Source organism: Epinephelus fuscoguttatus, linkage group LG4 (genome assembly GCF_011397635.1).
Source record: "Epinephelus fuscoguttatus linkage group LG4, E.fuscoguttatus.final_Chr_v1".
Taxonomy (NCBI): Eukaryota; Metazoa; Chordata; class Actinopteri; order Perciformes; family Serranidae; genus Epinephelus; species Epinephelus fuscoguttatus.
In genome coordinates, this window is record NC_064755.1 from 22,115,757 (window position 1) to 22,141,468 (window position 25,712).

The 25,712-nt window shown below is 41.0% G+C and overlaps 1 protein-coding gene across 3 annotated transcripts in view; it reads left to right on the forward strand.

Annotated features, from left to right (window-relative positions):
* shank3a (SH3 and multiple ankyrin repeat domains 3a) overlaps nt 1–25,712 on the forward strand; it is a 243,694-nt gene that overhangs the window by 175,334 nt on the left and 42,648 nt on the right. For all 3 annotated transcript variants that reach the window (XM_049574188.1, XM_049574189.1, XM_049574190.1), the window contains one exon: nt 14,068–14,181. In XM_049574188.1, the coding sequence (XP_049430145.1) occupies nt 14,068–14,181 (114 nt within the window). The remainder of the gene's footprint in view (nt 1–14,067; nt 14,182–25,712) is intronic.

The window sequence follows — 25,712 nt, forward strand, 5'->3', positions numbered from 1 at the left end:
TGAACTGAGGTTTAATAAAGAGTGCAGGGATCCAAATCTAATAACAGCTCCACTCTGGTTATTGGAATACTCTACACTCTCACCTTCACACACTTTATGTCAAGCACACACACACACACACACACACACACACACACACACACACACACACAGCTATGTAGGCTGAGATATATGCTCTCTCTTTATTCAGAAAACACCTTACTCAGCAAGTCCCTATTTCACGTTACATTATACTTACTGTACATCATATGCAGACACATGCAGTAGTGCTGTTAACTGTTTTCATTAAAACATCATCACACAGTTTTTTAATATAGAATCATGGGATCCCCATATGCTGTAGTGGGAGCAGGACCAGAGGTGGGGTCACCAATGTATTCATATTTGTGACATATATTAACATTAAAAATAACGTAATAATCCCAAAGGGGAACTACGCCCATTTTCAAAATTAACATGTTATTCCTATGGTCTAAGACTGACCAAAAATATCAGTAACCATGAACAACTCTCTCCTCAATTTTGTGATGTCATCAAGCATAAAGTCTGGAGCTGCTCCATAAGCCCCTTTTACACTGCTTTTTCAAGGTGGGAATTTTATGCCATTGTGCCGCCTTGCCATTCTGTATAACAGGTACAATCATGCAGTGGGGGGACAGAAATGTTTTGCCTTGAGGGCGGCATTGGAGTTAGTAACAGCGATGAAACTCCGTCTGTATAAACACAGTAGCTACCAGGATGGGATCGTGGATGGCACAGGTATGATGTTGTGATGTATTTTGCGTGTGATCCACTGTGAGAGATTTAAAAAGTAGGTGATAGCAGTTAGCAGCTAACTCGAAGAATAGTGGCCAAAAATGTCAGCAAATTGGAAAAACAGTAAGGTCCAGGAGCTTCTTACCCACTGAGCAGAGGATGCGATCAACAGGGATGGTAAATGATTGTTACTGCCATGTTAATGCCATTGCTATTGTTTAGAAAGCACTGCGAACATATGTTACATGTCACACTAGAGGCTGACGCTGTTGTGTTACATGTCACGCATCTTTTGCTTTCACGATGCTGGCATGCTTTCTAAAGCCAACACAGGAGTAGCATGATGCCCATGTTGTTCTGTGTAAAAATGCAAAGGTGCCATAGAGACAATAAATTGGTTAAGATGTTCTAGATGACACTGAGAGCACCCAGGGGAATGTTCTGAGTATATGAGTACATTTTCTGTTTCAGGACTGAAAACTCTACACTAGAATGAAGCTCATTTGGGTATGAAAAAGAAAACAAAAATTCAGTGGGTCCAAAAAGAAAATCAGGCTCCTATTCATTGTCCATGGAGCAGCTCCAGACTTTATACCCCATGACATCACTAGTTTGAATCTTACTTTTCTGGTTTCTAGCTTTGACAGAGAGTTGCTCATATTCATAAATATTGATTGAACTTTACCAGGCCATGGAAATACCGTAGTGGAACTCTTAATTTAAGTGCTGTTCCCAATTAAGACTTAAATATCTTTTGTCTTCTTTAACTTACACTTGAAACTGTTGGTAAAAATCACTTGTGGTTGAGCTTTTTGTCTGTGTGAGTCTTGCATGCTAACACCTCTCCAACACTAGTGGTCAGAATGCTGATAGTGTTTGTTACTCATTATGCTAAAAAGGCTCAGTGGAAACTGAGAAGCAAAGCACTGGGCATGAAGTGAACAGCAGGGAGCAGCAACAGAATGGTGAAAAATTACAATAGACTGGGTTTTGTCAGACAGCTCCTGCTTACAACCATGAAATGTATATGTACCGGATGCTACCAACAGTAGAACAAATACTTGGTGTATCTAATAGGTATCTTACAAATTGCTATCATTTCTTTACTGTTTCCTTATACTGTTACCTAACATGCCTACATTCCGCAACTGTGGAATATGGCTGCAGAAATTGTACAGTGCATCACTTTAAATGTGATTCTTTTGGATACATGACTGCACCATTTTATGTCTGCCTGACAACCACAGTTAAAAAGTGGAGACTGGAGAAATGAAAAGCCAAGTGACAGATAATTTTTGTAGAGCAGTTAAATGGGAAGCATTAAGACTAGTATGCAGCAGCTAGAGAGGCAAATTTAAGAGGCAGGTTATCTGAGCAACAAGAAGCAGCGCATCTACTTTCATTCAGCAGTTAGGAATAAAATTGTTGTAAAAAATGGCTCCGTTACCACCCCAATATATTATTTTACTCCTGCTTAATCCCAATATTTCCATTTGGTATGTGAATAGTAACATAAAAGTTGCACAGCCTTCTGTGTTTTATTACAGCAGATCCAACCTGCAGAAATCCTATCTTGGCATTTTATGGAAATCTAGCTGTATTTTGGCTTTGGCAAGTCTTCCATGGCATCCCTGTCTGAATCAGTGTGAGTGCATCAGTGGCAGAAAGCCATCAGCCTCTCTCAGCACAGCTGCATCCTTTATTGTCTGTTTCTGCAGGCAAATACAGGAGTTTGACGCACCCACTGTTACCTGTGAAAAATATGTTTGCGGCGTGTTTTGAAAAGTCTACTCCTTTCCTCACCAGCTGCCACTCATTCAGTCGTTCATGGCAGTTGCCCTCGCTCTGTATGAGTGCATGCATGTGTGTGTCTGTGTGTCAGTTGCTTAGTATAGAGAGAAACAAAGACGATGCGAGAAGGAGAAAGAAAATGAATGACTCAGCTCAAAGCAATAGAGCGAAGCAAAGCAAGAATTAAAATAAGCACAATCAGTCGTCACGTACACACACAGACATACACACACAGTTGAGCAGGGGTGCATTGAAGCCTGCAGGCAGGGTGTGTGAAGAGTATAAATAGCTCTGCATCCTCACTGATGCTATTTTTAAACCAGGAGCCGTGACTGACTTAACCAAGGGCAAAACTCAGAAGTAGGATGCATGCAAACGCACACACACACACACAGAACAATACTGTACCAGACTTTTCACCAGACAGCTGACTACTTGGACACTCATGAATAACTGGGTGCCTGTTGAAACATAGCTCTTTCCCTTTGTCAGCTTGTGTCTGTCTTTAGCTGGCTCTCATCTCTCTTTGTCACTGCTGAATGCAAGCCTCTTTCTGTCACATTCTTTCCCTTTGTTTCATTCTCTGGGGCTCTCTATTATGCTACTCTCCATTCTGGTCACATTTCATGCTTCGTTTGTATGTTATTTCTATCTAAGCTCACAATTTGCCGTTAATGGCCCAGTGAGATGTTATTCAATCCACTATGAAACTTGCTGTGGATATCTGAGGCTTTACAATACAGTATGTTGGGCAGTGCTACGAAAGATACAAAGTCTTACTGCAGAGTACACAGAATATATGTACCTGAGCAGTTACTGTAAGGACTGGGAATCACAGAGTAACTCTTGATATGATATAGTATCATGATACGTTGTCCACAATACGGTGATATCACGATATAGCGATTCTGTGATACTTGACACATTTGTAAGTAGTGTCCGAAATTAATTTTTTGACTCACTGGCCATGGGACTGGGCACAACACTAGCTAGCAGCTGACCAGCGGCAAGTCATAGTTTAGTGGATCACTAAACTATGTCCTGTAAGGTAAACAGTGCCACGAAACCAAGTTGCAACTTCCAAGGCTGCAAAAAAATAAAGCCAAGGCAGAAGTGCCACAAACTACAGTTCACTGAATGGCCACTTGAGGCTGGCTCTAAAACTGAGTAAATTTCCATAGACCCCCATGTGACAACTGTACGAAGGGTGAATTTTTTTTTTTTTTTTTTTTTTTTTTAAACACACGCTTAAGGCCCAAAGTAATGCATATTTAGGGCAGGGCTGGTTGAGTGACACGCTGTCTATAAAGTGCGCTATAGTCTGAGAATCAGATCTGCCCCTTGTTCTGCCAAAGCACCAGCCTCTCATCCAATTATGGTCACTTCTGGCTCCAAAAAAACAAGAAAATGTAAACTTGAGGCTTTAAAATAGCAGTGCGCAAACCAGTGGATGACCTCATGGTAGCTACGTCCATTATACAGTCCATTCATACAGTCTATGCACAAAACTAGGAGCGTTCCAGACGGTCAGTTTCATGGCATCATGTAGGCACGCTCACGCACGTGTTTAACACTGACAGCACAGGAGCAGCTTAGAAGTAGCAGAGCAGCGCGCCCCCAATGACACCAAAACATGGTAGAGACTTTCAGCATAGTTTTTTATTAAATGACTATTTTGGTACAATCATTTACCCGCCAGTGTGGTTGATAGCTTTCTAAGATTTACTTGCCAAATGGAAAATCTACCCACATTTAGCACTTAGTGGGTGTTCATTTGGCACCCTGATTGCAAGACATCTTCATTCATTCATTCATCTTCTAACCGCTTCATCCTCTTGAGGGTCGCGGGGGGGCTGGAGCCTATCCCAGCTACATCGGGCGAGAGGCAGGGTACACCCTGGACAGGTCGCCAGACTATCGCAGGGCTGACACATAGAGACAGACAACCATTCACGCTCACATTCACACCTACGGACAATTTAGAGTTACCAATTAACCTGCATGTCTTTGGACTGTGGGAGGAAGCCGGAGTGCCCGGAGAGAACCCACGCTGACACGGGGATAATTCAGGAATTATGTGTTTATTTACCGCACTTTGGTGTCAGTTTCACAGAATATAGCAACTAAGATGAAACAATGTACAAAAAAGTGCAAGAGTCACACACATACACATTGTAGCCTGACTTACAGTTGGGGTTGCGATATGGCTCATTTATGCTCAACGTTAGATATGTACACAGACGCAGACAGAACCTTCATTTCATCCGTATTTGTGTTCTTTGTCTGAAAACTTATGGATACAGGCAAAAGGGAGCAGTACCACCAGAGATCATGGGGGCAGTGTAGTTTTGTTCAAGCGAGACACGGCAGTAGGACATGACAAAGACATTTTTAAAATGGCGGAACGATGCTTCAGTGTAATTAATGGCCTTACAGACCACCGCCATCTACAAAGCTGCCTCCACTAGAAGGTAAATTATTACGACCTCCATCCTCCATGTTTGTTGTTGTGACTCTGCCCTCTAGTGCCATCTAGTGGATGTATCTATACCAAAATAGCAATATTAAATATTAAAGAATATTACAATACCAACACAACACTTTGTGAAGGCAGTAGACTCTCAGTCATGTAGAGATCCCAGTCACAATAAATATCTTCACCAACGCCGCCTCATGCTTGTGTTGACAAATTTAAACCCAATTGACAAAGACTAAATTACAGACATTTCCTGTGATTTTGTTTTGTTTAGTTTTGTTTCAGTTAGTTTTTGTGAGTACACAGTATATTTCAGATAGGTATTGATAACCAGACTTTCAACTCGAAAGATGACAGTCTTTCTGATTTGTTTTCCCCCACTGTCCGATTCCACACTGTCTGCCATTTTCCTGTTGGGAGTTACCGCAAGTTAGTTAACTTTCCGTTCACTCTACCCTTATTCATTTGATAACAGCCCCTCTAAGGAGTCATGAAGTAGTGATTCTTGTAAGTCAAATTGACAGGGGGATTCATTTAGAGCACCTGCATGTCTTAATAAAAATACTGATATTTGGCACTAAGGTATTGATAATGTGTTGCAAGAGGAAACAATACAATATATTCCCGTACTGATGTGTATTGTTCAGTCTGTTTGAGTATGTGTGTGCACTGGCAGTTAAGAATCTCAGTAGGTGTATAGACAGTACTAAAACACTGCCGACACTCAAGGAGTTGCTGTTCAGGTCTGATCGGGCTGGGTGGTGTGACCTAAAATCTAAATCATGATAAATTGTCACAATTAGTTGCACAACAATACATGTAACAATCAGTATTTTTTTACTACATCAATCCATTATATTTTATTTATTGTGCTGACTCACTTCTGCATTGTTTGCTCTCATTCACACAATATGACCCAAATACATTCTGGACTTGTGGACTGGACTTGGAGCTGAGTGGATGCAGCCAACGTAGTAAAGAACAGGAACATCAAAAGTGGTCCATTGAGGAGAGTAAAGTCCAGGCCTCTTTTGCATTATACTGATAAAAGAATGGGGATTTGGCACAAGCTGCATGAATCCATGGAGCCATCCTGTTAGGTATAAACATCACAGGCTGTCGGTGGCAGTGTGATGGTGTGAGGAATGTTTTCTTCTTTTTTTTTTTTTTTTTTTTTTTTTTGGTCCACACTAGCACTTAAGGGTTCCTGATACCCACTGAAGAATGGCTGAACAACACAGCATATCTTAACACTGTTGATGACCACGTCAATCCCTCATGGCTACAGTCCATCCACACCACCAGCATGATGATGCATTATGTCACGAGGCATATGTCGGCACCAAATGAGGAACACATCAGTGAGTTTTCATTGCGTCAGTGGCCTGCGCAGTGCCCAGATGTTGACCCTACAGAGCACTGCACTGGTATGGACAGTGCAGGTTTCAACATGGATGTGCAGCTGTTCAAACTGCAGCTGCCCAATCCAGTCAACTCCACATTGTACAACATTCTTGCTCAGTGCATTCACAATCTTGCAGAATCTTTCACAGACAAATGTTCTAGAGAAAGCATGATACTACTGTGATTCGGTGTACACAAAAAAGTAGCTACTCTGTGTGTAACCATGTGTGTAATGGTGCGTGTATTCATGTGTGACTGTGTGTATGAATGCATGTCAACATATGCTGTGTATTTGCACCCACTAGTTTGCCTGTGGAGGTGATTATGAATCAGCATGGCAGATCACTGCTTCTAGTGATACAGTCGAGATAGGCCTGACCTCTTATTGTCTGATGTCCAGCTGAGGTGTTGATTGCCTTATGTACTGAAGTGTTGTTCAGTTAAGCCCCAGTAGACCCCCATACAGAGTGGAACAGAGTATAAAAAAAAATGAACGTTCTGTGGTGAATCCACTCTTCTCAAAGCCAGTCTTCAGTGTATGCAAGAAGCTGAGTCCCACCTACTGTATCAGAGTGTGTTTCTTCTTCTTCTTGAGGTCAGCTGTCACTCATACCTTTGTTCAATGTAATTATTCGTGCAGGAGACATCCATTAGAGAAATAATTGCATTCTTCATTTTGACCCAGGTAGCCAGTTTGTGAGCTGCTCTCCCTTTTCCAAAAACTCTAAATGAAGTTAAAAAGAAAAGGATCATTTAGTATGAGCATCAGGTACTTGCAAACTCAATTTTTAATGCCCTTGCCTGCCCTTCTGCATCAGAATTCTACATCTTGGTTGTTTCCTTGCTTATTGAATGCACTCATCAAAATCTTGTTCAGCCATTAAATCACTTCCAGAGTCCACCACCAAGTGTGTGGTGTCAACCTACCCTGACAGACTGTGTGATTTTGCATTTAGAGATTGAGTGCTACTTGAATCTTTGTTTTGAACCACAGAAAACTACTTTGTATGTCGTCTCTGTGTTTGAATAGGGACTTTTCTCATGGCAGATGCCAAAAAGAAAAATATCACAATCAGAAAAACTTTGTCAAGACCATCCATAAACTTGTAAGAAATTCTGAAGAGCTTTTACTCAAGTGACACTGACTTATTGCAGAGTGACCAGTGATCTTTCCACCCTTTAGCTAGAAATACCATTGTTATTATTATCATAGAATCTGACCTAAAAACATTCCTCAGAGTGATTGAGTGAACATACTTGTTTGAAGTCATCAGTGGTTGCAGACTGCTGCCAGTTAGAAACCTCAGTCTGCACTTTCTTAAATGCATTTCAATCAAAGCTAAGGAGTTACTGCTTTGCTTTGTTTTCACAAACTTGCAGTTATCCTAAAGGGGACTTAATATACTTTTTCTTATTTTCTGTCTTATATGTATGATGTTACAATATTTAATGTTCATATTAAAGGTGGCCAAAGTTTTGAATAATAAGGTAAAGGTATGTAGAAGTAATCCCTGTGAGCCAAAACCTCAGGCTTCAGACTGATCTCGATAGTTTGTTTCCAGCAGTTTTTCCTACTTTGGCAATAAGACATCATCAGCTCGTGATAGTTTGTTTTCTTTTAATATGGTCAGCTGCTCTCAAGTATTTATATTCCGTTCCCTACTGTGCTACATGCTAACGTCAGAGAATCTTGGTTGCCTACGTTGTTAATTTCTCCCTAATTTCAAATCATGTTCTTGCTGGACCATGTCTGGTTGTGTTTAGAAGCTTTTATTGGTTGGTTGCTTATTGATTTTTCATGGTCAAAAGTGCCGCTTTTCTCTGTTATAGCATTCCCCCGGCTGCAATGAGGCTGCAGAGACATAGAGATACAGAGGACCCGGAAACAATCAGAGCAGACTGGGCTTTTGCAGGAGGGCTTGAAGAGACAGGTGCTAAAATGGAGCCTCTCAGACAGAGGGTGAAGACAGGTGCACCAGCACAGACAATATGAGGAAATATAATGTTTTTAAAGTGATGAATGCAAAATGTCCATTGTCACACATTGACACCAGCTCTTTGTGGTAAAATGATCCAGTATGGAGACCAGCAGGACCATTAATAGAAAAAAATATATATATACAGTACAGGCCAAAAGTTTGGACACACCTTCTCATTCAATGTGTTTTCTTTATTTTCATGACTATTTACATTGTAGATTCTCACTGAAGGCATCAAAACTATGAATGAACACATGTGGAGTTATGTACTTAAGAAAAAAAGGTGAAATAACTGAAAACATGTTTTATATTCTAGTTTCTTCAAAATAGCCACCCTTTGCTCTGATTACTGCTTTGCACACTCTTGGCATTCTCTCCATGAGCTTCAAGAGGTAGTCACCTGAAATGGTTTTCCAACAGTCTTGAAGGAGTTCCCAGAGGTGTCTAGCACTTGTTGGCCCCTTTGCCTTCACTCTGCGGTCCAGCTCACCCCAAACCATCTCGATTGGGTTCAGGTCCGGTGACTGTGGAGGCCAGGTCATCTGCCGCAGCACTCCATCACTCTCCTTCTTGGTCAAATAGCCCTTACACAGCCTGGAGGTGTGTTTGGGGTCATTGTCCTGTTGAAAAATAAATGATCGTCCAACTAAACGCAAACCGGATGGGATGGCATGTCGCTGCAGGATGCTGTGGTAGCCATGCTGGTTCAGTGTGCCTTCAATTTTCAATAAATCCCCAACAGTGTCACCAGCAAAACACCCCCACACCATCACACCTCCTCCTCCATGCTTCACAGTGGGAACCAGGCATGTGGAATCCATCCGTTCACCTTTTCTGCGTCTCACAAAGACACGGCGGTTGGAACCAAAGATCTCAAATTTGGACTCATCAGACCAAAGCACAGATTTCTACTGGTCTAATGTCCATTCCTTGTGTTTCTTGGCCCAAACAAATCTCTTCTGCTTGTTGCCTCTCCTTAGCAGTGGTTTCCTAGCAGCTATTTGACCATGAAGGCCTGATTCGCGCAGTCTCCTCTTAACAGTTGTTCTAGAGATGGGTCTGCTGCTAGAACTCTGTGTGGCATTCATCTGGTCTCTGATCTGAGCTGCTGTTAACTTGCGATTTCTGAGGCTGGTGACTCGGATGAACTTATCCTCAGAAGCAGAGGCGACTCTTGGTCTTCCTTTCCTGGGTCGGTCCTCATGTGTGCCAGTTTCGTTGTAGCGCTTGATGGTTTTTGCGACTCCACTTGGGGACACATTTAAAGTTTTTGCAATTTTCCGGACTGACTGACCTTCATTTCTTAAAGTAATGATGGCCACTCGTTTTCTTTAGTTAGCTGATTGGTTCTTGCCATAATATGAATTTTAACAGTTGTCCAATAGGGCTGTCGGCTGTGTATTAACCTGACTTCTGCACAACACAACTGATGGTCCCAACCCCATTGATAAAGCAAGAAATTCCACTAATTAACCCTGATAAGGCACACCTGTGAAGTGGAAACCATTTCAGGTGACTACCTCTTGAAGCTCATGGAGAGAATGCCAAGAGTGTGCAAAGCAGTAATCAGATCAAAGGGTGGCTATATTGAAGAAACTAGAATATAAAACATGTTTTCAGTTATTTCACCTTTTTTTGTTAAGTACATAACTCCACATGTGTTCATTCATAGTTTTGATGCCTTCAGTGAAAATCTACAATGTAAATAGTCATGAAAATAAAGAAAACACATTGAATGAGAAGGTGTGTCCAAACTTTTGGCCTGTACTGTATATATTTTTTTTTTCCACTTAATTTGTCTTGTAACAGTTGTGACATAGTATGGACTGCCTTTACTGTTGGCAGGCATTTTCCCACTACTACCTACAACTGTAGCTCTCCACATGGCAGTGGTCCCAAAGCGGTCTGGTTGAACGAAAACATCAACACGACACACATATTGTAAATCCTCCTGCACAGACATGCACTGTTTGAGTTCCTTCCTGCCACTTGGCTCCTGCAAGCCCACATTTGATTCACAGGGACAGTTGTCATGCCAACGCAGTGTTGGCAAGCACCAAAACAGAGTGGCGGTGTAAGGTAGAGGCTACTGACACAGTACTGAACTCTCTAAGTACATGTAAGGGCATACACACTGTACATGCATGTGTTTTTCCTGTGTGGACATGTACTATACATGCACTTGGCTGTTATGTCTGTTTGCGCCAGATATAGAGTCAAGCTAATCTGTATCTGTAGAAACAGATTGCTATAAATATACGGTATCACTCAACACTGTAATTTAGCCAAAATAATAACCCTAGCTGTTTTGATTAAGACCTTATTAAGAGTGTTAGAGTGGCAGTGAAATTTTGATTATTATTTTCTTTGTGTGTTTATGCAGAGTCTCTGCTATCAAGTGCTGAGGGCATTGTGAGGATTATCAAGCATGTTATGTATTAAAATACTTCTGCGCTAGTGTGTGTGTATGTGCATGTTTCACAGACCTTTCCTTGACTTCACTGACAGTTAATTGGCTTGATTTCAGCATTTAGAGTGCCTGCGTGTGTTTAAAGATAATTGAAGAGGGTGTTTGTATGTACCTCACATACGTATGTGTGGAGGAACAAGAACAGGAAGTTATAAAGGTGTACATAGATATTTTAGATGTGTGAAACAGTGACTTCTGCTTGCATTCTTACATACTCAGCGGTCGATTCTGTCCATATAGTCGGGTGCTGGTGTCAGGGACCAGAAATGGATTAGTAGTGGGGGGATAAGGCAGTGAGGGAAGTGAGCGAGGGCGGCCCAAAAGATCAATCAGAGGGCTCACCTTTTCTTTCATTTCTGTCAATGGGGAACAGAGAGCACAGCCGGCACCTGTCTACTGCAGGGACACCATTACAGTATAGACGGACACACTGACAGAGACAAAGAGAGGGATGGGGGCGATGACCGAGAAATCATTCAGAAACACAGTGAAGGGGACCGGGAGAGAAAGACTTGCAGAGCAGAGAGAAAGAGAGACAGTGAGAGAATAAAGGGTTTAAAATGGAAAGAAAAAGGAGACAGAGGGAGTCTGTTCTCAGGAGACGGTAGGGTAAAGTTGTGTTAAGCTGAGATCAGAGAGGGGGATCAGTCCATGTATCCTCTGTGTGCTGAGTGTCATGTTTTTTACAGCGGGAAGTCGATAAACAGCCGTTCTCCCCTTTCACACGCCACTTCTCTATTAGCTAGTGTGTGTTTAGCCTGGCAGAGAGGTGAGCTATGGGGGGTTTAGCTGGGAGTGCAGCCCCAATCCACAAGCATTGAAAAAATAATGAGCATGTACACAGACCAACTAGTACATAGCAATTGTGGTGAGTTGTTTTCTTTTAGTACCATTGTGTCACTGAGAGATTTTTAGCATGTAGCACGCATTGAGATAGATTAATACTGTACGCTTAAAGAATACCTTTTATGTTTATCTCTCTGGTTCATACTTGTATTTCGAGTTTCTACTAGAACATATTTACATGCTTTAGTGGTGTAATGGTGATGGAACATCTGTATTTACCCTCTGTTTGAGAACGCTCCATTTTAGCACCTGTCTCTTTAAGCCACCCTTGCATAAAAGCCCAGTCTGCTCTGATTACTACCACATCTTGGCATCTCTGCGCCATTATTGCAGAGGTGCAGACTAAATATAATGGAGAATAGTGGCACTGTCTATCATGAAAAATCACCAAAAAGCTTCTAAACACAACTGTACATTTTGGAACAGGTATATGATCCAAAATCAGGGAGAAATTAACAACATCTGCAAACAAGTTTACGGATTGTTTCTGAATTACATACTTTTTCTACTGCAACTTCCCCTAAAAAGTACGTACTGTTGCATGCAGTATGCATACAGTCAGAACATACTATTTCCCCATAATGTGACACCCTGAACTTTGACCCTCTTGCTCATATATCTGCTGCCATGAAGTTAAAACAAAATGCTGTTCACCAAGCTCTGATGCTGTTATTTCACAACAAGTTATGACTGCATACATCGTAGATTCTAACATATATTCACGATAATAAAATTACAGAGGCTATACATTTCTCTGTCATTGTTATCTAATACGTATGCCCTTTGTTGTTGGTTATATTTATGATTATTTTACTCAATTAAACAATTAATATTCCTATATTATGAATCGACTGGTCACCTGAATGCACTGTCATCCATCATTGCAACTTCTGACAGATGATGTAATGTATCTTTTGCCATGCCAAGAACTGTGGATCAGAATAGCCATCATGCCAGCATGCTGGCTTGCATACTACAAAATTGGACTGAACTGGTATTTTTGGCATACTACATTTGGCATACTATGTATTGGGACATACTAAATCTTTTTCTGTCATACTATGTTGTACGGTAGTATGGGGATTGGAACGCACAATACCTGATGTTAGCATGTAGCTACATGTAGCAGTGTAGGCTACACAGTGTAAAGTGTGCCTGGAGCAAATTACCTTATTAAGAAATCTGACATTAGCTGACATCAGCTTGTAGCCAAAGTAGAAAAAAATGTTGAAAACAAAGTATTCAAAGCTCTGAAGCCTGAGGTTTTTGCTAACGTGGATTACTTTTACTTCATTATATGAAACTTTGGCCATGTTTAATTACATGAGTGTCTTTGAACAGGATGTGGATGGTTTAAATTTTAGGGGAAGTAAGATGTGGGCACATTTCAGCAGCAAGACCTGGAGAAAATAATGCATTTGTTACAAGATACAGCAAGGAATCCTGTGAATGGCTGATATTTGAACTTTTACTATCATGTCACTGAAGATGAAGTCCAGTTGGCTGCCTCTCACAGTGCCCCAGGTTACATCACCGTGACATGTCCCCATGCCAGAGTAGAATATAGTTTGGAGGAAGTAGACTATCATTTAGCAGGCTGTCTGCTGGCTGCAACATCATACTGCCGTCTCCTAGCAACCAGTTTAGAAGAAGGGCTCACTCAGGCAAAGCTTCAGTTCCAGCTGGTGATCTCTGAGGAGTGTGTGTGTGTGTGTGTGTGTGTCTGTTAGCTTGCTGGGATAATGGATGAGTGTTGTAGAAATGAGCGTGCTGGCTCAGTCCTGCAGGGAAGATCAATATCAACTATACATTCATCTCTAATTACCACAGCGGAACTTAGAAGGAATCTCTCTCTTTCTCCTGCCTGCCCTCTTGCTCTCTTTCACCACCTCTCCTTCCTCATTTTTTTTCTTGATCTCCTTTTGTCTTTTCCCTCCAGTCTTTCCCTTTACTTTTAAATCTCTCAGTCTCTCTTTCCCCGTTTATTGGCATGAAAGAGAATAAAGCCGATGTTGCCCAAGCACCTTGGTACGGTACATTAGTTACAGACCAATATTTTCACATTACTTCTCCTGTCTTGTATCAGCTTTATCTGTGTGTATTTGTAAAACAAAAATCTTTCCCTCTCACTTGTCCCTCCTTCCCTCGCCGTCGATGCACACTCTGTTGTAATTTATGAACCCACAACATGGAAACCTAAATACCTCACTTGGCTGTATGGCCCTTTGTCGTCTCTTTTCCAAGGCTCTACAGGCTCCACAGCCTCACAGTAATGAAAACTAGGCATGTTTTATGACAGCATTTGACTGACTCAGTCCCCCTCCCTATTCTTTCTCTCTTTTCAGTGCTGAGTATAGGGGAAGGAGGTTTCTGGGAAGGCACGGTCAAAGGGAGGACAGGCTGGTTCCCGGCAGACTATGTGGAAGAAGTTCAGATGAGGCAGTATGACCCACGGCTAGGTAAGACGCCTACATGCACACAGACACACACATACATGTTTATATTGTGACACTACAACAAGTTTCTATCTTCCTGTCATGTGTTGAAGTGGTGTTTGGCCGTGCCTCTGTCCATGGTGCTGAAAAGCAAAGTAAGCCCTACAGTCCCTGCTTTGGCGTCAGAGCATCTGCTAATGCATTTTTGATCAAATAAACAAGAAATCTGGCTGTCAAAATATTCAAACATTTATGTTTATGTCTCAGGTGTTGTAATTGTTTATTAATTGTAAATACCCTAAAACTAGAAAATATGAATAAGGAAAAAGTACACTGTAAATTAATTGGATAACTTCTCTTCCTGACCGTAAACAGCCCCAGTACGTTAGTCACAATAGTTGGAGCACACCCTTCGGCCCTATGTTTTAAAAATGGGTAGCACCACCCTGTTCTGCCATACTGCAGGCTCTGTCCCTAACATCCAAGTTGAATCAGCATTCTCAGCTAAGACAGCCTAACAGTGTCCAGAGCTTTCAGTGAACCTCATCCACATCTGGCACCTTACTGCTGAGGAGTTTATAAGCTACCTTGGAGAGCTCATGTTGGTTGAGTTCCTCAAAGTGCTGCTTCCACTGCTCAACAATATCCCAGATCAGGGACAGCAGGGTCAGCAGGGTCACCCTGTCTGAGTCGCATGACAGTTTGCTAGGACTTTCTTGAGGCCAACCAAAAGTTATTCTCCATAAACCTACCAAAGACCTCCCATACCTGGGTTTTTGCTTTGGCAACCATTGGAGCTGCAAACCCTCTAGCTTCCATGTACCAGTCTGCTGCTTTGTCAGATCTCGGGGCTTCGAGTAGGTCGTTCAGGCCCCATGGGTCAAGGTTCAGCTAGCAGACACTCAGTAATGGGCTCCCCTACCAGGGCTAGCTCACGGAGAGGGACCCGATTTCCCTTTCCTGAGTGGTGCTGCAGCTCCTTCTTGGCCAATTCATATGGGGTCTGTGAATTGCTCTTAGTCTGGCCTCTCCCCAAGGACCAATTTGCCTTGGTAGACCCAACCAGGAGCCATTGCCTTTGACAACACAGCGTGAAGGGTCACGAACCCCTCCACCAGGATAAAGTGTTGATTTTTGAAGGGGTGAGAACTACTTTTGATATGTTTATTCTACTGTAAAATGTCTTCATTTTTTGATTACTTTATTTATTTGTAATTCATTTTCAATTTTAACTTTTTTATTAACCTCCTCTGTCAACTACAGAAAGTATCTGTAAAATAGCTCTCCTGCAACCACTGAACGCTGCCTCCAAAACTGAATTTTGATTTTAATGAAAAATTATATGTAGGGATTTTAATGATCAGAAAATTAAAGCACAAAGTGGGAGTGACATTACTTGTGCCCCCAGACAGTGCAATATTATCTGTAAATTTTGGCAGCAAGAAGCATGAATGTGCAACTTACATGTGAACACATAGATATGGTCTTATTGTTAAATAAACACCAGTACAAGACTGAGTGAAACAGCTTAACGTCCTAGTTGATAGACTTGGAGACTACAACCATTTTTGTTGAGACAATAGTGAGTTTAAGCATTTTCATTCTCATCTAATATACAGTGCGCCCTTCAGAAAAGCTTCCAAGTATGGTAAATCTTTTGACCTTTGGTAGGCAGCAATTTCTTTGTCTCAACTTTTGAGAGCCATGCACTGTATATCTACCTGTTTTCCAATAAAATTGTATCATTCTGACAACATGTCTCCACTATAAAGTTGGACCACCAAAGTAAACTATTTTAAAACTAGAAGGGCACTGGGAGAGCGCAAACCTCTGCCAAGGCCAAATGCCGTATCTTTCGATGTTAACGAAAGTAAAAAATGAATAATGTATTCGTCCTGTGAATCATGTGATTCAGATATGTTCCAAAGATAAATGGGTTCGCTCTTGACCCATACTAGACCCTTCCACCAAGTTTTATGAAAATCGGGCCAGTAGTTTTTTTGTAATCATGCTGACAGGGCTCAGACGAACGAAACCAAACACATAACCTTCTCCTTGGCGGCGGTAATTAAAATGAATTGCCTGGAAAATCAACAATCACTCCAATTATGCATATGTAAGAACCAAAATGCTGTACACTGGTCTTAAAGCTTGTTTTACAATTGGAAATAATTGCACTTTCTATTTATAAACACAAAGTAGGCTTGCAAGGTCGTTTTCAGATCACTGTTCTTTCCTGTTTCCAGATCCATTAGGACAACGTAAGCTCAAGTGAAAGACACTGTTGGCAGTTTGTCATTAACAATCTGTTTCCTTCAGAGTATTAAAAGCTTGTTTTTCCTCCTTCATTAGTTGACATTTGCCTCCCATGCTGACTGTCGACTGTCTTGAGTTTTCCACCGAAGATTGTCAAGCTTTTAGGGACACTTAATTAGCGCCTAATTAAACGCAGGTGCACTGAAAAGGTCGACCAGTTAGGCCTGTGTGAAAAAACATGTAGACAGACAATTTTTCAGCAAATGCAACAGCAAACTACCAGTAAACAGTCAGCCATTCATATGTACTTTATATTTTTTTAATTTAAAAATTTTTCACTTTTAATCATATTGAAAAATGTTCAAATTGAGTGTGATTTAAAATCTTGTGGCATAACACAGCATCAGATATTGAATTTTCTCTCCCATACAAACAAATTTAATTGCAAGTTAACAGCTCAGTTGTGTAAATTGCACCACAAAAGAGTATTTCATGTTTACCTATTAAGGGCCGGATCTACTAAGATCCCAATTTGCCTGTACTAATTTGCCTGCGCAATCTAGAATTTTGCGTGTGGGGCTGAACCGCGGTTTGCGGGTGATTTACTAAGAGTGATTGCGTAAATGACAAGAGGTGCAAACGTGTTGGAGACACCCTATTTAAATGAGGGATTTGCGTGTTTTATGGTTTGCAGCATGGCGAGTTTGGAGAGAAAGCCAAAGTGAAATTCGACCCTATGGTATTAGAGGTGTTGGTAGATGAGGCCAATAAACACTTAAATGAGCTGCAGCAAAGAAACCTGACTCTCTCACAAAGGAACGCTATATGGGAAGAAATCTGTGACCAACAGCCAGGGACCGGAGAGGGGGGAGAAGTGCGTACGGCGGGCAAGTTCCACCTGCGTAAAAGGAAACACAAATAATACACTCAACTGTCACGTTTAAGTTTTCTTATATTGGCTATGATTATTCATTTTGTGTGAAATAGACTATACAATAAAGAACTGTTTAGTTTTTTTGCCACGATAAATGTTAGAGCTATAGCCCAATATATTTTGTGACTGAAACAATGTGTCTTTAATATGATTTTGCATGGCTTAACATAATTAGACATTAATGAGACTGAGTATTTCACTTGATAATAATGTTTGGAGTCTAGAAAGTGACTTCAATCATCTTTTTTTCAGAAAATGTTGATTTGCTTAACTTTGCAATGCTCTGCAGTTTATTGGGTCACACTAGCACTCGTATTCTAATCTACAGCATTATGTTTAACACTAGAACCACCACGACGGTCTGTTTGGATTTTTATAATGCAAATAACTCTGTTTAGATAAAACCGACAAGCTTCTCTTCCTATGACTTTTCCTAAAAATGTGTCTTGTATGTTTTCTGAAGCCTTTAAGTTACAAAAATGAAACACACTACACTTCTGAGCATTTATACCTTCGACCGCTGCTGAAAATTACACATTTTGATACATACAATAGGCTGCTATACATATTGCAAAACTATGTAAAAGTACACCAAAGCATACATTTTCGTTTCCAAATATTTATTTGAAAACAAAACCATTCATATTATCAATAAAAAACCATTTTGTTAACAATAAAAAAGGAATGTAATCTCAACAGTGACTGCGCCAGCCGGCGGGACTGCGGCTGAACCACTTCCAGTGTTCATTCATTCAATCGCGTGTTCAATGTGTGTGTGTGTGTGTGTGTGTGTGTGTGAGTATGTCAGCATGGCATTCTGCTCCAGCCCGTGTTGCTTGCTTCACACAAGGTGAAGGGTGAAAAATGCATTCTCTACGTCTTCTTTCATCGTTTCGATGTCTCCTTCTTCTCAGCCATGTGTGCGCAATTACGCATACAAACCGTTTGCACCTCCCTTTGACACGTGTTAAATATAGACGCAGTTTCTATGAGCAAAATTGCTTTCAGGTTTGATAAATCACTTTGCGTGTGCTAAATTAATATATTTACATTTTCTCCTCCCAGCACATGCACAATTGCGTGTAAATGCCCCATATTCATTGCAGCAAACGTACTAACTGGATGCAGACATGCTGTTTTGCACCTTTGAAAGACACAACCCTTAGTGCGCACTGTTAGAAGTTTGCACACATTTTTATACACGCAAACCTTTAGTAGATCTGGCCCTAAGTCTTTTAAACTGATTAGCCCACGATTTGAAACAAACAGACATTCTTAAAACCACCCACACTGTTACTGCTGGTGTCATTACTCTGTGATGTATTCCAGCTAGGGTTGGGCAATATATTCACACAATATTGGTATTATGATATGAAACTAGATGTTGGCTTAGATTTTGGAAATCGTGACATTATAAATGTTGTCTCTTCTTAGTTTTAGAGGCTGCATTACAGTAAAATGTTGTAATTTTCTGATCTTACCAGACTGTTTTAGCTATCTTTATGCACTTAGTCATTATATCCACATTACTGATGATTATTTTTCAAAAATCTCATTTTGGAAATACTCTGAGAAAACACTAATAGTCAACTCGACAATGTCGCAATATTGCTATTTAGGTATTTCTTTAAAAATACGGGAACATAGTAGCTATTTTGTGATATTTTGTAAATTAAATATTGCGTAACCCCTTCCCTAGAACCTTCTTCGCCAACTTCCTGCATCAGTTTGTTATTTCCCACGTTGTCTGTCAACAGTCACCTGAGAATGTGCCTGAACTAAAGATTCAGGTGTTTTTCAGCAAGTCAAGAAAGCAATTTTGCCTGAGACAACAAACAACAATCACCTAAATTTGGCAATAACCCTTGATGTTTTAGAACGCTGATAATTACAGTAGCCTGCCAGTAAAATTGGCTGTTGCTGCACTGTGGTGTTATTATTTTAGGCAGCACACAGACAGAAAAAACATACACCAACTAACAACCAGGCTGTTATTAAAACTGTAATTCTGTTTAAAGGTCAGAATTTTTTAAAGAACTTGTGTTGATTATATTATTACACATTGTAAATATCTGCTGACCGTGATGAATCTGCCATCCATCCCACTGTGACAGATTTGAATGGAACCCTTTGTAAACAACTGCCAGTACATCAGATTAATTTGACCACATCCCCGCTTAGACTGTCATTTAATTAGCAGATGGCACATTTCGTTTGCTGTGGTCTCAGGGGTGACAACATGTGCAGCATCATGAAAAACATCTGGTCATTGTGTGAAAAAGTTTGGCAAGATGCTGCAGCAAGTACATGTATATTGCAAATGGTACAAGGACAAGTTTGTCATAAATACCTCCCTATTCCTTGCATGTTTATCATGCATCTCCTGGGACCTATTTCTGGAGCAATTGGGGCATTTTTTTCCTTTTCAAAGGGCTGTTGAGGGATTGAGGTTACCTCAGAGTATGTGTGAAGAGATGAGAAAGGCCGGAATCTCTAAATACCCCATTTAAATGCATTGTGAGAAAAAGATAGGGGAAGGTGGGAAAGAAAGGGCCAGATAGCGAGGGAGACGGATGGTGGAGCATACTCTAAAGGACAGCAAAGTGGAGATGGCAGAGCGTGTCTTTCAGAGAGAAAAAGAACGAGTAGAGGGAGGGAGCGAGATGGGCCTGATATTGAGCCCCACTCACTCATAAATCCTCAAAAACTGAGAACCCTCGGATACCTATTTCTCAGCGATTAAAAGTGTCTGCTGCCTTTCCTGTTCTTCCTCTCTGACTCTAGGTATTGTTGGTTTTCTTTGATGCTAAATGGGGACGCTGGGTGTTAGTTTTTAATCACCAGCATATATTCTTACTGTTAATGAAAAGGCAGATAGTTTACCATCACAAACACCAGACACATTTAAATACACAGTGGGCCCCTGTGTTAATTGTTGTGTTATCTCGTGTTGTAGGAAAAATTATAAGTAAAATTTCCTCTTCTTTTCTCCTCTTAGAAACATTACAGTAGTGTGATGACTTAAATTGAACTCAGGGTTTATACATAAATTGATCGGATGAAGGCAACTGGCAAACTCCATCATATAAACCACACCTTTTTTTTGGGTTTGTAGTGGCTTTAAGATAGAGAAAGGTGCATGTTTAGATGTCAGTTGGCAAAACTTTGTATAAATTTATTCATGTATCTCTTGGCCTCTGCCTCCTGATGTACTAACACAGTTGAGGGAGGTGGGAGGGGAGGGGGAGCAGGTCAGCAGTCCTGTACAGCCCTGTATCTCTTTACAGCTCCTTGTCACTACTCGCTTACTTTAAATGATCCAATCAAGTAGAGAGATTTGATTTAAATGCATCTTATTACTAAACTCCACCCATATGTGCCATTTCACTCAGAAATGGAGGGATGGGGGGGTTCCCAATAGCTCAGTGGGTAGTGCAGGCACCCCATGCACATAGGCAATGTCCTTGCCACAGAAGACACGGGCTTGATTCCAGCCCACAACCCCCCCACTGCATGTCATCTAGTTGGCGAGGGTCCTCCCCTTCTGGTATGTACAGTAGTCAACTGCCAGATCCCATTTGAATTGTGCCATGAATTACACATGAATTACAAATTTTTAATTTAAAAGATGATTTTGCAAGTCAAGAAAGCTGAGTTTGTCTTAAAATGGTGGAAGTATAAGACTGTGAAAATACGCAATTAGAAAGACGACACACCCAAAAGGTGTGTAAGTGACCTCATTAACTTTCTTTCGTTGAAGCTACGATGCCTGTGTGTTTCCAACTAGGATGTACACACCAAGCAACAGGTCTTGCTTGCGCAAGAGTTGCTAGACAAAACACAACGGATAAGATAACACTGCATTTGTGCTGAGGTTAAAGCCATATTGATGTTAATGTTGGTGATGTGTATCAAGCGAGATGACAGATGTACTTGAATGAGCGGTTGCTCACAAAACTACCACCACAACCCAGGACTTTCTTGACTTTGAAATTGACAGACTTCATATGAGTAATTCATGGCACAATTCAAACTGGATCAAAAAAAATTGTTGTCTATTGTACATATTTAGTACAAATTGAGGTCCCAAAGTAGACATCAGAAGGGAAGGAGTTTGTCTTGTACATACACATCATATTACATGAATATAGAAACTGTTCCAGTGACACTTCAAACCAAGCTTCCAGGAAATGGGCTGTAAGAAATATATTGGCCATATGCAGTATTGCATTATCACACGACGCACAGTGGCTTCAAAAGCCTTTTTCGCCAGGCATCAACCTCCGATGCTAAGAAATAAAGTTAATGCAGAAGCACCTAAAACTGCAGTTCATCGAATGGCCACTTGAGGCTGGCTCCAGAAGCCAGTCAGTCCCCATAGACTCCCATGTTAAAATGCTGAACTTTACAGCAGAAATAAACATGTTCACAGCCTGGTACAAAAAACAGTTTTGGTCTCTATAGCTACTTTCAACATTTATGACAACTGTATACTTAAAACTCACCCGTTTACATTTCATTAAGGCTCAAAGTTATGCATATATTAGCATATACACAATTAATGCAAAAGCAATGGCTGTAGAACAATTAATACATTTTCCTGACTGTCACAAATACACCAAAATGACTCTTTGTATAATCTGAATTCTATCCATTCAGTCCAAAGTCTAGAGGTGCTGCTTGTAGATAATGGGGATTTGATTATAATTGTGTTTAATGATCAAAATAGAAGTGCATTATACAGAACAATACATTTAATATATTATTTAATAACATGATAATTTCTAAATCTACTGAAGCATTTCAAAGCAAATTTTATCCTCATCCAGAGATTCATCAACAGTGATACAACAGCAGAGCAACACACACTCTGACACACTAAAACACACACACAGTTGTTTATCTGAAGGCAACCATTGAGGCGTCACTGACAGTTAGGGCAATATGTCTCAGCCTAGTGAAGCAGGAAAGACAGCCCTGTCTACAATTAAGTAACCTAAATACTACTGCTCTCTCTTTCTCTCCCTCCCTCTCTCTCTCTGCCGCTGTACATCACCTATGAGTCATGACTCTGAAAGTGCTATCCCTCTTTATCTATATCTGCCTCCATCTCTTTTCACTCGTCTCTGCCAGGTTTGAAAGAGCAATGATGGAGATGGGGGAAAGACCAAAAAAAAAATGGGATGATGGAAAAAGCTTTTTCAGTTTGGGAGAGTATGAGGGGAGAGGTAAAGGCAGCGAGCAAGTAATAGAGAGATGGAGACAAGAGAGAAAGAGAAAGGAAGCAGTTGACCATGTGAGAGAGGCACGGTTTAAACCATCACTGACTCGCTTGGCTGTTATCTGTCACCACAGTGCTCCTCTCCTCTCTCTCAGCATGGCCAGCTCTACCTGCAGCCAACAGTTCATCTTCAGCCGGTGCTCGAGGGGACAGAGAGGGGGAGGAAAGACAAAGGCGAAGTGTAGAAGTCAAAGGGGGAAAAATAGGAGAGAAATAGGAAAGAGGAGGGTTTGAGCAAGAAAATGAGTGTGAAAAGCAAAGACTATTGATTGAATTCATTATGAGTACAATGAGTGATGCAGTGGTGAAAGGCTGCTGGCTGTGGGCAAACAGCTGATATGTGTTTTTGTTGGGTAACTGTGCTGTATCCATGTGTTATTATAAATCATTGCACTGTTTAAGGTAAAAAAAAAATCAAAAAAAAAACAAACTGTGCTTTCCAGACTCAGAATCCAACACACTATTTTAAAGCTGAGCTGTGGTTAAATCTGTAGTATTTGCCTGGATATCTTTACCCATCCTGCTAACACACACACACACACACACACACACACACACACACACACACACACACACATACAGCACACATGCTGCCGGCCTGTATGTGGGGGTTAATGGTAGATGTTTACCCGTGGTAATGGAGGGGATAATGATGTGAGTATGAACTGCTCTTCCCTTTCTAATGATGCTACCAAATTGCCGGGGACCACTCATTTTCAGCAACAGTACTGTTAATCTGTTGGCTACAATCTGTTGGGACCCTCTGGCCCTCCAGCCAGAAGACCCCACCCCCCATCCTGCTGTCCCCCAGTAAGAAACGGGCCTGCTGCAGCCAAATACAGAGACACATTCTGCCAAATGGTAAATGAAACTGCAATGCATTTTTAGCAGCCATTATATCAGCTTTAATTTTTCTTAGGTTGCCCTGCAGCCTCGAATGTCCTTAAGGACCTCTACACACACACACTCACACACACACTCACACTCACACGCACACTCACACACTCACAGCATAATAATGCACATTCTCTCTGTGATGGGATAAGCAATGCTTGATTTTCTCAATGGTTTGATATCTTAACAAGCGTGCAAACTTTTATTTCTTTTCTCTTTGTGCTCGTTCACTGTATTCCCTTGCTCTCCTCACACCGCGGCACAGTTGAATGACTCACAGCCGCATGAATCAGCCCAGTCAGATCCAGCCTGAGCTATTTTTAGCCTGCCCATTAAGAAGTTTTGGAGTGTGTCTGCACTCCCCTAGAATGCTTAAACATCAGCGTTGCTGCGGCAGCTGAGACTGACATGGGCAGAGCGAGGTGGAGGGTAAGGTGGAAGAGAAAGGTAAGAGGGGACACAGAGATGGTGCAGCGGATTGGTTAGCAATCATACAGGGAGTCATCTGGTCAGAACTGTGGAACTATCAGCGTAGTTTTCCCAACAATTGGAGGTCTTTGTGGACTTTTTGTGGCTCGGTTCTTCCCTGCTCACGTCCCAGGTGCAAGGTCAATACTTATTGCTGCTACAGTGATGGATTTCATTCATCATCTAAGGCTGTTTAACAGCAGTGCTTGACATTTTTTCCTCACTATGTCACAATGAGTGGCAGTATCATTCTTTTGAACACTTTTAATGGGCATCGTCACCTTTAAAGATGAATACTGAGGGCTCTATTTTAATTGGAGCAACTGCAAATGTGATTTAAGCCCACTGTCTATTACTGAAATATCAGCATCAGTCAGAAACGTTCTTGTCATAGTTAAGTATAACATTGTATTTCAAATACAGTTGACTGTTGTGACAGAGCACATTCCTAATTAGAAAGCCATTTTGTTTTCAGGCTAAGGCAAACCCCCACGGGAAACAAGTGACAAATCTATACACATGCATCAACATACTACGCCAATGAGACATAAATACTTGATGAAATAAAGAAAGATAGATTAACTGAATAATTAACAACTCTTGTCAATCTGGGGGATGAGTGTAGGACAAAGAGATGGATAAAAGAGAGACCACAAGATGTTCTCATAGTCTATGGGGACAGGGAGCCACATGTGGATGCTAGAGAGAGGAAAGCATAATTGTCAAGTAATGTCTGTGATGTGTATTGCAAGATATTGATCCTTATCTTAAACCAAGTAACTTAAGGATGAATTCTGGTAGTGCATATCATTATTACTATCATTATTATTATTATTAAAGGTATCATGGAATCTGTTTTGCTTTTATCAGCTCTATTTCTTTATTTTAGTTTTTAAAACAGGAATACCTCAGGGAAAATTATATTGATATTTCAAAATGCTTAATGTTGCATGCAGATGTGTAAGGCAAAATGCAGTGCCTATGTTGATGCATACATACATACTAGAGATGTTCCAATACCATTTTTTCCGCCGATGCCAGTTGGTTACCATGATCTGATACCACTGCTCAGATTAAACCCTTTGTAAAACATGAACAACAACATTCAGAGAATGAGTCGCCATAGAAATTGCCAAATGCTGATAGTTCACTAACAGCTAACATTATACAGTTGCTGTGTAGGCTACTGTTTTAGAGCAGCAAAGAAGAATTTATTTTACAGTGAACTGCTGTTTTATCTGTTTAATCAGTCACGTGGTAATGGAGCTGTACAGTCACATACTCGTCGATGCTGGATCCAGTATCCAGATGGCATTTCCGAAACTGGTATTGGTATCGAAACAACTCTCATACATACCACACCTTCATGTGAGACGGATTTGTTTTGATAGTCACAGGACTAATTTAAGCTATGTCTTAAGGTGCTTTTACACCTGCTGTGTTCGATTTGGTTCAGTTGAACTCAAGTTTGTTTGCCCCCTAAGTGCCATGCATTTGGGCATGTGTGAACACAGCAATCGCACTCTTGTGCATGAAAACAACCAGAATGAGACCTTCTTGAAGAAATGGTTGCGGTCTGGTTACAAACAAACTCTGGTGTGGTACGTTTGTGGTGTGAACTTGTTCTGATCTCAATCTGTTTTGCAGACACATTACAAATTGTTTGGGTTAAACAAGCATGAGCATGTTACAGTCCTGGAGAATTATTCATGTGCGCCTCCT